This window comes from Eschrichtius robustus, chromosome 18 (genome assembly GCF_028021215.1).
Source record: "Eschrichtius robustus isolate mEscRob2 chromosome 18, mEscRob2.pri, whole genome shotgun sequence".
Taxonomy (NCBI): Eukaryota; Metazoa; Chordata; class Mammalia; order Artiodactyla; family Eschrichtiidae; genus Eschrichtius; species Eschrichtius robustus.
In genome coordinates this window covers 3,340,208-3,358,665 of record NC_090841.1, presented here as the reverse complement: position 1 = coordinate 3,358,665, position 18,458 = coordinate 3,340,208, and the positions used below count along the sequence as shown (strand labels likewise).

Genomic DNA, 18,458 nt, shown 5'->3' with positions numbered 1-18,458 from the left:
TTAGACCACCTGGGCAAGTGTTGGTCTTCAGTATTTAGTAACTAACTTTACACACAGTATTTTGGGGGAGGAGGAGGTATTTGAAAAGACGGCGGTAGATGGGCCGGACAGAATCATAAAGTGTCACCAAGACGTGCTTACAGGATTTGTTCTTTAAATAATTTTGAGTTTGAAATGTTGCTTTTCTGTATTGAGGATTGACCTCGTTACCAGAAGCAATCAATAGATAAAGTACTTTTAAAACAAATGAAGGATACGGGCACTTGGTGATGGAATTCATGAATTAAATTCAATTGCTGTGTTAATTAAGTAAGAATGTTGTAATGTGTGTTTCAGGTATAGCCCAGCATAGCTGAAGACAGTTTTGTTTGTAGAGGGTATGAGCCGTTGCTTTACAAGGTGTTCTATCCAGCTGTGCAAATACTTTGTTTTACTTCTGATACGTGGGAAAATATATGAGATGATTACAAACTTTTCTGTGAATATGTGCAATAATTTTATAGAAGTAAAATATTGACTTAATGAATTAAAGATTATCATAGTTCATCAGAAGTACAAATAAAAAATTTTAAAAGAGTGTTTGTAGTAGGATGAACGTGTTGATGTGATTCATGCCAACTTTTTTCTTTCTCCCCCATTTTAGGGACCAGGTGCCCCACTGACTTTGCCGAGGTCCCTTCTATTCTGATGGAGTACTTTGCAAATGATTACCGAGTGGTTCACCAGTTTGCCCGACATTATCAGACGGGGCAGGTAGGGAGCATTGACTTTCTGTACCGTCCTCTGGGGCGCAGGGGTGGCTTTTGTGACCTGCGGGGTAGCGCGGAACTCTTACTGCTTTTTCAGAACCTTCTCCGAACCAGAATCCTTCTACCGTTTCCTGACTCCCTTTCTTCAGCTGTAGCTACAGTCATGTGTGGGCAACAAGTAGCTGCCCTTTATTATATGCCCAGTAACGTCCCGTCTAGTCCTCAGAGCTGCCCCCTGAGGAAGGTGCTGTGTCCTGTTTCCAGAGGGGGAAACAAGCCTCAGAGCCTGTCTCACCTCAAAAAAGCCTTTGCTCTTTCCTCTACCCTTTATGCTTCTGAATATTCTCTAGGTCTGAATGTGTGTGTTGTTTGGTAAACTATGATGCCATATTTCCCCGATGTGTTTAGGTAGCATCTACATGATGCCAAGTCTGAAAATTCCTTAATTTTGAGGTTTAGGTTTAAATAGTGCCTTGTAATGTTAAAGGTTTTTAAGTTCTGTAAGGTAGGAGGATTAAGTGAGCGATACTTTACGGTAAGTTAGCTCTAATCTAACTGTCAACATTGTATGTTTACTGTCTGCGTGTCCCATGGAAAATGTATTCTTCTCTCAGAATTTTGGTGATACACTGTTACATTAGGTAGTGTTTTTCTTCCTTAAACTGTACCTCCCTGAGTGCCTGTGTACAATTATATTCATCTTTTAATCTTCAGCATTTAGAATTGTGCCTAACACAAAAAAAGCGCTAAAAGAAATTAAAGGAAGGACTGAATGGAATCAGAAAAAGAAGGGCCAAAACCCACCTTTATTTGTGACTCTCTTTCCGGCTGTATCTCTGGATGCATAATGTGAATTGGTGATTTCTATTTTTTGGCCTTGACTTTAACTATTACTGTCAACTGTAGAATAATGGATGAGTTCCTGGAGAACTAATCTGAGTTAGTCTCCATCATAATCTGTTTCTGTGGTTAAGAGGACAGAATTGAAATGTCTGTGATCCAGTCAGCTACCTGCCCATCAACGTGCAGAGTTGCTCTGGGGATTATGTCAATTTAGCCGACGACATAGAAGCACATAGCCCATCAAGCAATAGCCTGGTCCACCCGGCTCCACACTTTGGGGCCTGGGAAGGAGGAGGATGGCCTGGCGCAGCTCCTGCTCCCGTAACCGCCCCGTGCCCATCCTCGAGGGCACGGACGTGCTCGGGCACAGGGTGCAGGCTTGCGGGGAGCCGGCCCTCTGCTGGGGCCTTGGGACGGGCTTCACCAGGAGCTCCTGGAGGAACCGGGTTGTGAAAAAGTACGTCGGGTGGCAACTTGCCGGTGCGCTCGCAGCAGCCCTCATCCGTCTCGTTGCAGGACGTTTACTGAGGACACACTGAGGCCGTAGGTGAGGCCTTCCGTCAGGGAACGGGCTCCGTTCTCAGCACCTGAGAAGCAGCCGGGAGTAAGTGCGACAGCACCCCTGCTCTTGTGGCCTCGTGTCTCAGGGGGCGCAGAGCAGGGCTGAGGGCAAGGCGAGTCCAGCCGAGGGACAGTCCCCGGGGCTCAGAGACCCCGAGACAGGCAGGACGGCGCGTGTGGCAGGGTCAGCGAGGGGGGGTAGGGGGACGGACAGGGACGAACGCGGGAATGTCCTCGCGTTCAGAACCTGCACCCCATCTGCCTGTGCACCCGCCTTGCCCACACCCCGGGAGTCCCGGCCCCTCCGCTCGCCCGCCTGGTGACGAGGGGGGTTCTCCTGTGTCCCGGGCTTCCCCTTGGGGCCGAGTCCCTCCTGTGACCCTGCCCCAGCCCCCCTTCTCGTTAGCCTCTAGCCGGCAGCCTCCCTGGAGTCCACCTTTGGACCCGAGGGCTCTTCCGTCCTTTGCTGCGGTCAGCGGTGACGAGGGCCAGCGCCAAGGTGCTGGCAGCGGGGCCGGGAGACGAGCAGCCGTCGGAGGCCTGGCGGGAAGGGCCTGCGGCTGGTCAGATGGCGGGGAGGGTCCGGGAGCAGGGAGTCCGGGAGGAGGGCCACGTCTGAGGGAGGAGGACGGGTCTCGCCTTGGATGTCCGCTGCACAGCGTTGCTGCCCACGCGGCGGCTCGCGGCGCCGGCCTGAAACCCAGAGTCAAGTGGACACGCGGGCGTGTGGGGCCGAGTGGTGGGGAGGCGGCGGGCGGCGTGTGGGGAGGTTAGAAGCGGCCCGTGAGAGGGGCTGCCGGGGGGCTCGGGTTCCCGAGGGCGCGTGGAGCGGGGCGCCTGCCGGACGGTGGCGAGACCCTGTCGGCGTCGGACCCCGAGTGCTGGGCTGAAACACACCACGATACTGAGGCCAGTTTGAAAATATTGTCGTCTGTTTCCAGAGCAATGAGAAGAGCCAGGAAGGGCTAGGACCACTGCTGGGAGGGTGGTGTAATGTCCCCAAAAAAGACAATTCCTGTTTTACTACTGAATTCTTCAGTCAGAGGAACCATTTTTGAACAAGATTGTTTCAAGAAAAGAATATTAAGTCCAAAACTCCACTTCAGACGAGATGAGATGGGAAGCGAGCAGCGAGCTGCTGTGGATTAATTCCCGCTTCGGACTCAGAAGGCGCGTCCAGTGGGCTGAAGGGACTGCAGACGCAGCCTCCAAAGTGGGAACCGTTTTGGGACCATGGAGTCTGGAGAGGGCGCCAGAGGCACGGGGCCCCTCGAGCCTCGCAGAGGACTCGCCTCTTCTTGTCGCTGATCCAACACCAACTGGCTGGACGCTTTCACTGTAAGGGCAGTTCTAGCCTCAGGGCCGGAGCTAATCCCCTCGAATCTAACTCTGTGAAGAAATGACGTTAGAGAGGGACAGCAGAAGAGGAGTAGCAGGGTGCACCTTTCTGCTTCATTTCCTGGCCTGCTGCACATCAGGGAAGGAATTTTCCCCGTCACGTGGTCTATTCCAGAGAGCCGTCCGCCTAGGGAGAAGGTATTGGTGACTTATGAACACCTAAAAAGTACTTTATCTGAACCTGAGCGTCCCAGAGCCAGTGGATTCCTTGTGGTCACAGAATCAGAAGTATGCCTCTCAGATCTGCAGGTGCCATACAGCTGTCAGGAAACAAATACCAGAGGTGCTCATTCGAGGTTCAAACCGTCTTGACAAGCTACAGCATCAAAGCTGAAGCAGAATTAGTTGTAAATCAATCTTAAAATCAGTAGCACAAGTACAGCAGAAATACAGACTTGGTAGCAGCTCCCGTGGAAACATCCAGGTTTTGAGACGTGCTGAACTTGATGTGAATCAGCGGTCTCGGGGAGTTCCTCCCAAACCTCGGTCGACCTTAGGCTGCGTCGCAGGACCTGTGGGATCTGAGGAACGGGGGTGTTGTCTTTCTTCTCCATGCTCGTTGGTTCTGGCCTTCAGCCTAACCCTTGCAGTTGCTTCCAGCGGTTCCACACTTCTGGAAGCACGGGCCTTGTCCTCCCTTGAACATTTTCATACACAGCTCCTCTTTTAGTCGTGGTAAAATACATATAACATACAACGTGCCAGCTTCACCGTGTTTCAAGTGACTGTTCAGGGGTGTTAAGTGCATTGTTGTTGCTCTGCTTCCCTCACCACCGCCATCCCCAGAACGCTGTTCATCCTGCACAACTGGCGCTCTGTCCCCATTAGACACGAGCGCCTCATTTCCCCTCCCCCAGCTCGTCAGCCAGCACTCTGCTCTGTTTCCATGAATTTCACTATTCTAGGGACCTCATATAAGTGGAATTATACAGTATTTATCCGTCTGTGGCTGGTTTATTTCATTTAGCATGATGTTTTCAAGGTTCATCCAGGTGTAGCCTGTGTCAGAATTTCTTTCTAAGGCTGAGTGATTTTCTTTGTGTGGATGGACCACATTTTGTTCAGCCATTCATCCGTCGATGGACACTTGGGTTGCTTCCACCTTTCAGCTACCTTTGTTACCAAACTCAGGTTTGGCCGCTCACCGCTCAAAAAGCCAATACTTAAGAGACGAGTGCTGGTAGGAGCAGAAAGTTTGCTTTATTCACGAGGCCGGCGACCTGGGGAGAAGGCGGACTCGTGTCACGGAACCAATTCTGAAGATTCTGCTCAACCGTGAGGGTTTTTAAAGGGAAAGGGGAAGTGGTCTCCGTTAATCACTGAGGTCAGAGCCGTCGCTGTCCCCTACTGCGCGCAGCCGTGTCGACTCCTTGTGGTCTTTCCTTAGGTGCGGTCTTACTCACCCAGTCTGCTCACGCGATTACTGAACCCCCGGGGAGCTGGGGGAGAGGGCTGGTCATCTGTTAATTACTTACTCTTCATTTCTACTACTTTAAGGAAAGAACCAACAGGTTAGGCAAAAAGTATCATGCGATCAAAAGATTTGAAAGGTGTGCTTGGGCTGGAGGTTAGTTAAAATACAGCTTTGCTAAAGTGACAAGACAAAAAGGACCTCCTGCAGAGAGCTCTTTCCTACGAGGAGCGGCCTGCAAAAAGCTGCTTACAAATCCCCACTGTCAGACATCACTCCGTTTCTGTGGGATTATGGGCTAAGTTCCGTCTTCTGTAACTGCTTCATGCTGACACAGGGCGCTGTATTCTCGGAGCAGAAGATGGGTTTGTACCACCTCTTTGCTGACAGTGTTGTCTGCTTACATGTACGGGCAGAGCAAGCTACGGTTATTTTGATGCCCACAAAGATACAGACTATTCTGAGAAATAGTGTTAATCCTATTCTCTTGAGGCCAGTTCTTAGAATTGTGCTAGCCAGAGATTCGGTACTGCTCAAGATGGAGCGGCTTGTGTCACGGCTACAGTCTGGTCATCACGCAGCATAAACTCCTGTGCGGTTGGAAGGGGCGTGATGAGTAACAAAGACGCTTCTCTCACTCCTCCCCTCAGGAAGTTCCAAGGGTTTTGGAAGCCCTGTGCCAGGAACCGGGGATGAAGACCACAGGTACATTTCCTCCTGGGTCCCAGGAGCACACGCCCTGTCTCCCTTCGCAGGGTCTGCGTCGTCCGTCCCCTTTGTCCCCGGTCCTCAGTTTCCAGCCCTCTCGCCTCCTGCCTGTCCCCCCTCCCCGCCAACACGCCTCTGCCCTCAGCGCACCACATGGAGAAGGGCTGCCAAGCCCAGGGCATTTCAGGCTACGGGGACTGCTGTTCCTTGTGGGATGACTGTGACGTCGGTGATCTAGAAAGCACCCTGAGAAGAGGCTGCCACATCATGTAAAGTTGGGAACCCCTTCCTCTTAGGAATGTTGTAAGAATATGGTTTTAGACCAGAAAAAGAAGCTGCAGTCTGCCGTAATACTTGAAGGATACCATGTAGAGGAAGAAAATATATCGGCTGTGTCATTCCAGAAAACAGTATTACTGGGAACAGTGGATGGGAATCAAATAAAGCTGATTTCAGCCCAGTAGATTCATCTCAAAAGTGATCGGAAAGGAGATGCCTCTGAAAGTCGTTTGTTTTTATTTAATGCTTAATGTTGCAGAATCGTACTGTAGAATGCACATCGAGGAAACCAGCACCCAACTTAAAAAGTAAAGTGTTACCAAATGCTCCTCTCTGGAGGTAAGGACAGTCTTGAATTCCTGTTAGTTTTTTGATTAAAAATAGTCTTTACACATAAGTTATTTATTCCTCAGCAACATAGTGTTTAGTTTTGTATTTGAGTTTTAAAAAAATATGGTATTAGACGGTTTCTAACCTTCTGTGATTCTTTTTATACTCCTGGTATGCCTAAGATTCATCCGTGTTGCACGTAGATGCAGTATATTTACTTTCAATTCAGCATAATATTCTGTAATTTATGTACTCATTCTTCTGTCATTGAAATGGGTTCCTCCAGGTTTTTACCAGTTCGTCTGTATCTGCTGTGAACATTTTTTTTTACTTTTCTCCTCATATTCATGTGCATGGTTGGAATTGCTGGGTTTGTGAGGTGTGTGCGTCTTCAAGTTTATGAGGTGATGCCATGTTTTTTTTTTTTTTTTTTCATTGAGGTATGTTTGGCATACTGTGTTAGTTTCAGGTATGTAACTTAATTTGCTATGTGTGCATATTGTGAAAGGATCACGGTAATTTTAGTTAACATCCATCACCTCACATAGTTACGATTTTTTTCTTGTGAAGAGAACTTTTAAGATCTGCTCTTTTAGCAGCTTCCAGACACACAGTACAGTACTATTAACTGTGGTCACCATGCTGTACATGACATGCCCAGACTCTTCCACCTTATAACTGGACGTGGGGTACATTTCACCCGCCACCTCTGGCGACCACCAGTCTGTTCAGTGTTTTTGTTTTCTTAAGATTCCACCCAAAATGAGATCACGGGGAGTTTGTCTTCCTCCGACCCGCTTCCCTCTCCAGGCTGCCGTCCAGAACGTTCATGCTTACTGACCCTTTTCGGCAGTGGTTCCCCTCGCACCTCATCTTCATCGATGTTTGATGCTGTCAGAAGTTGTAATTTTGCCAGTTTTGTGGCTGTGAAGTGGAATGCTGCGAGGACCTCAGCTGCCAGCAGTACCCCCTGGTAGAGGACGTCTTGGTTGAACATCGTTTTATGTTTTCATTGTTCATCTTTGTTTCCTCTCGCATGCCTGTTTCTCTTCTCATTTTCCTGTGTGACGTTTGCCTTTCTCTGTTGATTTCTCAGATTTCTTGACATGTTGGAATAATAATCCTTTGTCAGCTGTATGTCTGCTCTCAGTTTACAGCTTGTGTCTTTTCACTTTCTTTATGGAATCTTTTGATGGGTTTAACTTCATTTTAATTTTGTTGAATCCAGCGGTCTTTTCGTCCTAGTGAATGCTTTAAATATCCTATTTTTAAAAACCTTTGTTTCCCTCGAAGTCATAAAGAGATTCTTCTGTTTTTTCCTGAAAGTTTTAGTGTCTTTCCCTTATCTTGAGGTCTTTAATCAAGTTGGAACTGCTCTTTGTGTTTGGTGTGAAGTGGAAATGCCGTTTCCCTTCGTCCTGGTGGATGACCAAGTTGTCTGAGCACCGTGTACTCTGTCCGGTGACCTGGGGGGATGGGTGCCCAGTGCCCTCCTGTGTGCACTTATCTGCTCTGGGGTCCCCTACTCTGTCCGGTGACCTGGGGGGATGGGTGCCCAGTGCCCACCTGTGTGCACTCACCTGCTCTGGGGTCCCCCTTATCCCGTTCTGTCTGACCTGACACCAGTGCCGTGCTGTCTGCATCACTACAGCTTTGTAATAAGTCTTGACATCTGATAGGGCACATCTTTTTTTATTTGTTTTTCAGAAATTTCTTGTCAACCCTTGGGCCTTTGTCTTTTTTCCTACACATTTTAGAGTCAGCTTACCCATTTTCTTGAAAAAAAACTATGGTAAGAAGAGTTTAGTTGGGGTTACATTAGATCTGTAGGTCAGTTTAGGGAGAACTGATATTTGAATATTGAGTCTTCCAGGCCACAATTGTGACACGCCTCTCCCTTCCTTAGGTCTTTTAAAAAGCCTTTTAAAGTGTTTTCAAACTTCCTTCCAAAGAGTCTTGCTTAACTTTTATTAGATTTAGTCCTGGCTGCCCTACCTTTTTGATAGCTTTATAAACGTATATTTTAAAAAATTATGTTTCTACTTGTTTGTTGCTGGTGTTTAAATGTGCAATTTATCCTTTATTGGATATATCTTATTTTTAGCAATCTTGCTAGACTTTCTTATTAATTCTAATAACTTGTCTATGGAATTTTCAAAGTTTTTTAACCAAACAGTTACTCTTGCTGCAAATAGTAAGCTATATTTTTCCTTTCCCATTCATAGGTCTTTTATGTCTTTATTTTGTCCCCCTCGAGTTATGGGACCCTCCAGTACAGGAGTGACATGGAATAGAAGTTGTAATATGAGCATCATTTGCCTTTATCCTGATTTTTAAAGGAAATGTTTCTCATGTTTTACCATAAAGCAAGCTGTGTGTTGTCGTAGGTTTAGTGGAGATAACAGGAAAAGGCAATTCCTTCCTATTCCCAGTTTACTAAGGTTTTGTTTTTCTTTTTAATCACTAACAGTTATTGCATTTTATCAGACTTTTTCTGCATCTTTTGAGGTAATTGGGTGGTTCTTCTCCGCTTATCTGGTAATGTCGTGAATGTTGATATTAATGTTAAGCAGCCTTTGCGTGCCAGGGTTGAATGACTTTGGTCCTAACTTAATGTTATTTTTTTAATACGGTGCTGGCTTCAGTTTGCTAATATTTTGTGTGTGGAGGATTTCTTGTATCTGTGTTTATGAGAGAGACGCGCTCGTGATTTTCTTGGTCCTCCCACTCTTGCTGGTGTTGGTATTAAGTGTATCCCATTTCATAAAATGAGTTGCTGGGAGCTCCTTCTTTTCCTTACAAGCACTTTTATGAAATTGTAATAATCGGTTTCTTGAAACTTTGTCAGAATTCAGCCATAAAACCATTCAGGGTCTGTCATTTTCTCTGTGGGAAGATTTTTTAAATGACTGATTTCCTTAATAGTCACAGGAGTCTTTGGCCTTCTTTTCTTCTTAAGTAAGCTTTGCTAACTTGTAATTTTCGAGAAATTTATCCATTTAACCCAAGTTTTCAAGTTTATTGGCATGAAGTTATTTATAGCATTCTTTCATGCTTCACGTCCTGCCACATCCGTGCTTATGTCCTTTTCATCCCTAATATTCTTCTCTCATTTTTTTCTCTATTAATCTTGGCAGAAGATAAGTTATCAGTAGTATTTACAAAGAACTAATGCAAACTTTGTTTATCCTCCCTCTTTTGTTTGTTTTAGTTCATTACTTTCTGTCTTTATGATTATTCTCTCCCTCCTTGGTTTTTTCCCCCAATTTCTTAAGGTGGACACTTAGCTAATTGAGTTTCAGTTTTATCTAACATGTGCATTTACATTTTACTGCTATAAATTTTAAACTGTGGATGCAGTGCTTTAGCTGCATGCCATGATTTTAATACAAAATGTTTCTAATGTTGCTAATTTCCGTTGTAATTTCCTCTTTGACTAATGAGTTTTTTTTAAGTGTAGTTTACAATTTTTAAACCTTTGTAAAGGAGTTGTTTATCTTTTTGTTATTGATATCTAATTAATTAGTCCGACTGGTATTGATTTTGCATTTTGTTGATATTTTATGGCCTAGTGTGTCATCAGCTTTTGGAAATGTTCTGTTTGTGCTCACGTACATTGTATATTTTCTAATTGTTGGGCTTGGGGTTTCAAACCCTTCTGTTAAGTTAGCCTTTTAATTTGTGTTGTTTAAATCTTTGATATATGACTAATTTTTATGACCTAGCAAAACTTGAGAGATGTAAGGCTTCCACTAGGATGCTGGATGTATCATTTTTTCCCCTTAGTTTTGTCTCTTTTTAAAAATTATTAAGACTTTATTTATTTAAAGCAGTTTTAGGTTGGCAGCAAAATTGAGGGGAAAGTGTAGAGATTTCCTATAAACCCCCCGCCCCGACTCATGCGTGGCCTCCCCTATCATCAGCATCCTCACCGGAGGCTGCATCTGTTAACGGCTGATGAACCTCCGTTGACACGTCCACAGTTTACATGGGGGTTCACTTGTGGTACTGTACGTTCTGTGGGTTTGGGCAAATGTGTAATGACATGTATCCATCATTATGGTATCATACAGAGTAATTTCAATGCCCTATAAATAATTTCATTGATTTTTGCTCTATTTTGAGAATATTTTGTTAGATGCGTAAAAGTGTAGAGTTGAGCTATTCCTTTCTTCCTCAGTTGTTAGCCTTTTAATCTTCATAATGCTTCTTGTCTTCAAGTTTATTCTTTTTTTTCTGGTAATTTTGTAACCCCCAGCTGCATTACTAATCACCAGAGATATAGTCAGTTGACTTTCAAGAGAACCTAAATTTTTTTGCATAATTTTGTCTATTAGCCACTACACTGAAATGTTTGTTGTTCTAGTTATCTTTCTCACAAAATACTTACCAAGCAATAAATAATAGAAATTAACATTTATTATTTCATATGTTTTTTCTTATTTAATCTGTCCAGCAGTGTATGAAGTAGGTACATAGTTACCCACACTTTGTAGAAACTGAAGCTCAGACAGGTTAAGTAATTTTCCAGGGGTCACCCAGTGGTACTCAAATCAGTATTATAACATTGTGGGTGTTTTCTTTTTCCCGTTTTTCCTAGTTAAAAATCCCTTAATATCGTAGGAAATGGCTTATGCTCCTTACACAGTACGTCTCACAAAAAAACACAGGCCCATTTCCATAGTAAGTGTTATTTTTAGCACAGCTCTAGTGCTTTCATTTTAGAACTGTTGTGTGTTGCGTCATCATAAGATTTAGCTTGTTGCCTTCATTTGTGAGAGTTAGCCCAAGGCTAAAATTGCTTAAGATGTATTTCCAAGGAGACATACAGCCTTGTAATAAATCTTCTCCTGTCATCCTCCCAGGAGATATGAATAAGGATTGAAGGTAAAAATTATAGTGCAACTAGAACTAGATTCCTTTTGGCAAGTTTAAGTTGTTTTGAAACGTTTCTTATTTTCGGCTTTAATGCTTCTCAGTTACGTCTAGACAAGACCGTTGAACCGGAGAGCAGAGACAGGTCTGAAATTTTAAATAAAAATTTTAATGTTAGAAACTAAAAACGAATAGCTCTATACTCACATCAAAAATTCTAGTCAGTCAAATTTAATAATATACGCCAACTGTAATCAAGGTATGACTGCAGTTTTTTTTAGGAAAAAAAATAGAAGTTAGACTCTGTTACACATTACAGTGTTTCATGTTGAGCCCTGTATGACTTTCCCTGTGCCGTCCGTCAGGTGAGTCTGTGATACTATGCAAGCATTTCTAAAGGTTCTTTGATGCCATCTCAGTTCGTAAGAAAACACTAAACCGCTGAAAGTCAGGTAAGTAGGAAGTGATGCTGTTTGCTCTGGGTTTAGAGCTGAGACTTCGCCTCTTCGGGCCTGGCAGCATTTTCATTGTATTGATGATGTGCCATCGGATTATTGACTAACAGCAAAGCAGGCAGCTTGAGACACGCCAGATCCAGTGGTTTCCCCGCCGTAGACAATGTGCCGAGGTCGAGGGCTCAGGGTGCTGGGATCAAGCTGCGAATCGAAGCTGCTGACTCGTGGGCTGGATGGCTTTGGTGCTTGGCCTGCTGCCTCTGAAGCCTTTTCTTGTTTGAGGGGACCGTGTCTCAACAAGTTTGTGTCTTTAGATCCAGCACGTTCCCAGGGGATTTCGGTGGTAGGAAAACAAGGATTTGTACCAGAGGATGTCTTAATTTTGAATATTTGTGCAGCTTCTACCGTAATACATTTTCTAAATGCTCATAAATAAGCCAGATATTTTATTGCAGTGACTTGGCTCTGTAAGAATTTGATGCCAAAACTTGTTTTTTTTAAGTGAATGGTGTTTTTTCATTTATTTAGTTTATTTATTTTATTTTTGTCTGCACTGGGTCTTTGTTGCTGCACCCCGGCTTTTCTCTAGTTGCGGCGAGCAGGGGCTGCTCTTTGCTGCGGTGCGCGGGCTTCTCATTGCGGTGGCTTCTCTTGTTGCAGAGCATGGGCTCTAGGCATGCGGGCTTAGTAGTTGTGGCTCGCGGGCTCTAGAGTGCAGGCTCAGTAGTTGTGGCGCACGGGCTTAGTTGCTCCGCGGCATGTGGGATCTTCCCGGACCAGGCGTGTCCCCTGCGTTGGCAGGTGGACTCCTAACCACTGAGCCACCAGGGAAGCCCGATGCCAAAACTTTTAACGTGACACTATTTAAACCAGACCGGTGAGTTGTCAGGTGAGCGCAGATGTCAGACAGACGTATGGGGTTGCGTGTGTACAAGTTAAGCACACAGGGAAACATTCAGAGAATTCAAGTAATGCCAAGTTTGCTGACACATTTGCACTTTTGACAGTATTTCAGAAACCTTACCAAAAATGTTGTGCTTTCTGAATATAATAGGAAATCTGTTCGTATTTTAACATTTCTGTTCCCACGTGTGGTCAGCAGACAGTGCAGCTGTGTTTACCCCGAGAATACAGTGAACCGCGCCCTTCCTTGTGAGGCGGGGCAGTCAGGAAGTTCTGGGGAAAGTTCGCTGCACAGGGGCAGCTGTGTGATCTGTCCTCCAGGCCTGAACACTGTGAAGAAGGAAGACGGGGCCATTCTCCGTCTCACATGACAGTACCCTGACCTGAAGGCGCCAGGCCCACCTGTACACATGGTTACCCTTTGGCAGTGCTGAGAAAGACACCTGAGCTACCCGCAGGGACTCCAGTGTCTTCCAATCAGGCAATACTTTGCACAAGTTGATTGACTAGCTATTACCTCACCAGATTGTCATAGTAATTTTTTGCAGCTTTTTTTTTTTTTTTAAATTCTCATCTTACAAATGAGAAAGCAGGATGCCCAGAGCCTCGCCTGCTGTCAGAACGCAAACGAGCAGCCTCAGAAAATGCCAGCCTCCAGCTGCGGCCGCCGCCTCTGTGCTGCCTTCCTATAGCCAGTTCCTTCTCTCATAAGGTTAGGACGGTTTCATTTCGGTCACCTTTGTTTTTCAAATCATTGTGGTGATTATGTTTTTCTGAGTCAGGGCATCTCGAACTTTAATATGTATGAAATCATCTGGGATCTGGTTAAAATGCAGATTCTAACTCGGTGGGCGTGGAGCGGCCTGAGACGATGTATTTCCAAGAAGCTTCCAGATCACACCATGACAGCTGACTGCGCCTCAGAGTCTGGTTGGGGCTCCAGAAATTTACATTTGAGACACAGATGCATCAGTGGATTGGGAGGAAGACATTAACTAAATGCTAGAAATAGGAACTAAACACCCAGCAGATCCTTGGGGGTCTTTGGTGTTGACGCCGAGCCTTGGCATTTACTGCTGACAGGCGGCACTGTCATTGTCATTGCCGTAGTCACACAAAGCCAGATCTCAATTCTTCAGAACTCAGCACAGCATTTTTGTTTTTAAATAAGGAACAAAGATAATTGTGGAAAAATTCATATTGAATTATTAAAGTAAATTAGAACAAATTAGGTCACCATAGTTAACTGTTGGCATATTATGTTCTAATTGTAGGAATAATAATTCTGCCGTTTTTCTGTTTCTCACTGGGGGGAAACCTACAATGTCTTTCTACATTTTATAGCTAAAATGGATCTTTGAAATAGAAATAACCTCCTCTACAGTAATACAAGAGGCATAATTAGTTGTGAAGGTAATTGCCTTTCAGTCATTTCAGTAATTGCTGTCATCTGAATTCCTGCGTAGCTTCGCCTGTACCTCTTTTGTGGCATGTAGGGCGTTTCCCCATGTGATTAATTTTGACATACATCCCTTTTCTGGGTCCTGGCAGCAGGATCAAGGGTCCGTTGTAGTGTACCTGGCTGCAGGGTAGGGCGCCGTGCACACAGTGGGTGCTTCATAAAGGGAGCTCAGTGGGCCTCCCTGCTCCCTGGCCTGCTGGGCTTGCTCTGTCCCTCCCAGAGAGAGGCAGGGCTGGCGTCCGCCCTGGGCTGTTCATGCCTCGTGGGCCGCTACAGAGACAGAAACTGCAGGTGCTTTGTTTTATTTTTGAATTTTATTTTATTTTATTTTTAAACAGCTGGTTCTTATTAGCTATCCATTTTATACATATTAATATATATATATATATGTCAATCCCAGTCTCCCAATTCGTCCCACCACCACCACCCCACCACTTCCCCCCCTTGGTGTCCATACGTTTGTTCTCTACATCTGTGTCTCAATTTCTGCCCTGCAAACCGGTTCATCATTTTTCTAGGTTCCACATATATCCGTTAATATACGATATTTGTTTTTCTCTTTCTGCCTTACTTCACTTTGTAGGACAGTCTCTAGATCCATCCACGTCTCTACAAATGACTCAATTTCGTTCCTTTTTATGGCTGAGCAATATTCCATCGTATATGTGCACCACATCTTCTTTATCCATTCGTCTGTCGATGGGCATTTAGGTTGTTTCCATATCCTGGCTATTGTAAATAGTGCTGCAGTGAACATTGGGGTGCATACGTCTTTTTGAATTATGGTTTTCTCTGGGTATATGCCCAGTAGTGGGATTACTGTGTCATATGGTAGTTTCATTTTTAGCTTTTTAAGGAACCTCCATACTGTTCTCCATAGGGGCTGTATCAATTTACATTCCCACCAACAGTGCACGAGGGTTCCCTATTCTATACACCCTCTCCAGCATTTATTGTTTGTAGATTTTATGATGATGCCCATTCTGACCGGTGTGAGGTGATACCTCATTTTGTAGTCTTGATTGGGAATTCTCTAATGATTACTGATGTTGAGCATCCTTTCACGTGTTTGGTGGCAATCTGTATGTCTTCTTGGAGAAATGTCTATTTAGGTCTTCTGCCTATTTTTGGATTGGGTTGTTTGTTTTTTTTTTGATATTGAGCTGCATGAGCTGCTTGTAAATTTTGGAGATGAATCCTTTGTCTGTTGATTCATTTGCAAATATTTTCTCCCAGTCTGAGGGTTGTTCTTTCATCTTGTTTGTAGTTTCCTTTGCTTTGCAAAAGCTTTTAAGTTTCATTAGGTCCCATTTATTTATTTTTGTCTTTATTTCCATTCCGCTAGGACGTGGATCAAAAAAGATCTTGCTGTGATTTATGTCAAACAGTGTTACTCCTATGTTTTCCTCTAAGAGTTTTATAGTGTCCGGTCTTACATTTAGGTCTCTAATCCATTTTGAGTTTATTTTTGTGTATGGTGTTAGGGTGTGTTCTAATTTCATTCTTTTACATGTAGCTGTCCAGTTTTCCCAGCACCTCTTATTGAAGAGACTGCCTTGTCTCCATTGTATATCCTTGCCTCCTTTGTCATAGATTAGTTGACCTTAGGTGCGTGGGTTTATCTCTGGGCTTTCTGTCCTGTTCCATTGGTCTGTATTTCTCTTTTTGTGCCAGTACCATGTTGTCTTGATTACTGTAGCTTTGTAGTATAGTCTGAAGTCAGGGAGTCTGATTCCTCCAGCTCCGTTTTTTTCCCTCAAGACCGCTTTGGCTATTCGGGGTCTTTTGTGTCTCTATACAAATTTTAAGATTTTTTGTTCTAGTTCTGTAAAAAATGCCATTGGTAATTTGATAGGGATTGCGTTGAATCTGTAGCTTGCTTTGGGTAGTATAGTCATTTTCACAATATTGATTCTTCCAATCCAAAAACATGGTATATCTTTCCATCTGTTGGTATCATCTTTAATTTCTTTCAACAGTGTCTTACAGATTTCTGCATACAGGTCTTTTGTCTCCCTAGGTAGGTTTAATCCTAGGTGTTTTATTCTTTTTGCTGCAGTGGTAAATGGGAGTGTTTCCTTAATTTCTCTTTCAGATTTTTCATCATTAGTGTATAGGAATGCAAGAGATTTCTGTGCATTAATCTTGTATCCTGCAATTTTGCCAAATTCATTGATTAGCTCTAAGTGGTTTTCTGTTGGCATCTTTAGGATTCTCTATGTATAGTATCATGTCATCTGCAAACAGTGACAGTTTTCTTCTTTTCCAATTTGTATTCCTTTTATTTCTTTGTCTTCTCTGATTGTCGTGGCTAGGACTTCCAAAACTATGTTGAATGATAGTGGTGAGAGTGGACATCCTTGTCTTGTTCCTGATCTTAGAGGAAATGCTTTCAGTTTCTCACCATTGAGAATGGCGTTTGCTGTGGCTTTGTCGTATATGGTCTTTATTATGTTGAGGTAGGTTCCCTCTATGCCCACTTTCTGGAGAGTTTTTATCACAAATTGGTGTTGAATTTTGTCAAAAGCTTTTTCTGCATCTATTGAGATGATCATATGGTTTTTCTTCTTCAATTTGTTAATACAGTGTATCGTATTGATTGATTTGCGTATATTGAAGAATCCTTGCATCCCTGGGATAAATCCCACTTGATCATGGTGTATGATCCTTTTAATGTGTTGTTGGATCCTGTTTGTTAGTATTTTGTTGAGGATGTTTGCATCTATATTCATCATTGATACTGGTCTGTAATTTTCTTTTTCTGTAGTATCTTTGTCTGGTTTTGGTATCTGGTTTTGGGAGTGTTCCTTCCTCTGCAATTTTTTGGAAGAGTTTGAGAAGGCTGGGTGTTAGCTCTTCTCTAAGTGTTTGATAGAATTCACCTGTGAAGCCATCTGGTCCTGGACTTTTGTTTGTTGGAAGATTTTTAATCACAGTTTCAATTTCATTACTTGTGATTTGTCTGTTCATATTTTCTATTTCTTCCTGGTTCAGTCTTGGAAGGTTATACCTTTCTAAGAATTTGTCCATTTCTTCCAGGTTGTCCATTTTATTGGCATACTGTTGCTTGTAGTAGTTTCTTAGGATGCTTTGTATTTCTGCGGTGTCTGTTGTAACGTCTCCTTTTTCATTTCTAGTTTTATTGATTTGAGTCCTCTCCTTCTTTTTCTCGTTGAGTCTGGCTAATGGTATATCAATTTTGTTTATCTTCTCAAAGAACCAGCTTTTAGTTTTATTGATCTTTGCTATTGTTTTCTTTGTTTCTATTTCATTTATTTCTGCTCTGATCTTTATGATTTCTTTCCTTCTACTAACTTCGGGTTTTGTTTGTTCTTCTTTCTCTAGTTCCTTTAGGTGTAAGGTTAGATTGTTTATTTGAGATTTTTCTGTTTCTTGAGGTAGGATTGTATTGCTGTAAACTTCCCTCTTAGAACTGCTTTTGCTGCATCCCATAGGTTTTGGATCGTCGTGTTTTCATTGTCATTTTCTCTAGGTATTTTTTGATTTCCTCTTGGATTTCTTCAGTGATCTCTTGGTTATTTAGTAACGTATTGTTTAGCTTCCATGTGTTTGCGTTTTTTTATGTTTTTTTCCCTGTAATTGATTTCTAATCTCATAGTGTTGTGGTCAGAAAAATGCTTGATATGATTTCAGTTTTCTTAAATTTACTGAGGCTTGATTTGTGACCCAAGATGTGATTTATCCTGGAGAGTGTTCCGTGTGCACTTGAGAAGAAAGTATAATCTGCTGTTTTTGGATGGAACGTCCTGTAAATATCAATTAAATCTATCTGGTCTATTGTGTCATTTAAAGCTTGTGTTTCCTTATTAATTTTCTGTTTGGATGATCTGTCCATTGGTGTAAGTGAGGTGTTAAAGTCCCCCACTATGATTGTGTTACTGTCAGTTTCCTCTTTTATAGCTGTTAGCAGTTGCCTTATCTATTGAGGTGCTCCTATGTTGGGTGCATACGTATTTATAATTGTTACATCTTCTTCTTGGATTGGTCCCTTGATCATTATGTAGTGTCCTTCCTTGTCTCTTGTAACATTCTTTATTTTAAAGTCTATTTTATCTGATATAAGTACTGCTACTCCAGCTTTCTTTTGATTTCCATTTGCATGGAATATCTTTTTCCATCCCCTCACTTTCAGTCTGTATGTGTCCCTAGGTCTGAAGTGGGGGTCTCTTGTAGACAGCATATATATGGGTCTTGTTTTTGTATCCATTCAGCGAGCCTGTGTCTTTTGGTTGGAGCATTTAATCCATTCACATTTAAGGGTGATTATCGATACGTATGTTCCTATTACCATTTTCTTAATTGTTATGGGTTTGTTTTTGTAGGTCCTTTTCTTCTCTTGTGTTTCCCACTTAGAGAAGTTCCTTTAGCATTTGTTGTAGAGCTGGTTTGTTGGTGCTGAATTCTCTTAGCTTTTGCTTGTCTGTAAAGCTTTTGATTTCCCCATCGAATCTGAATGAGATCCT

At 43.2% G+C, this 18,458-nt stretch overlaps 1 protein-coding gene across 3 annotated transcripts in view; it reads left to right on the top strand.

Annotated features, from left to right (window-relative positions):
• The window catches only part of MIPEP (mitochondrial intermediate peptidase), a 140,348-nt gene that overhangs the window by 50,352 nt on the left and 71,538 nt on the right, over positions 1 to 18,458 (top strand). For all 3 annotated transcript variants that reach the window (XM_068526900.1, XM_068526901.1, XM_068526899.1), the window contains exon 14: positions 644 to 753. In XM_068526900.1, the coding sequence (XP_068383001.1) occupies positions 644 to 753 (110 nt within the window). The remainder of the gene's footprint in view (positions 1 to 643; positions 754 to 18,458) is intronic.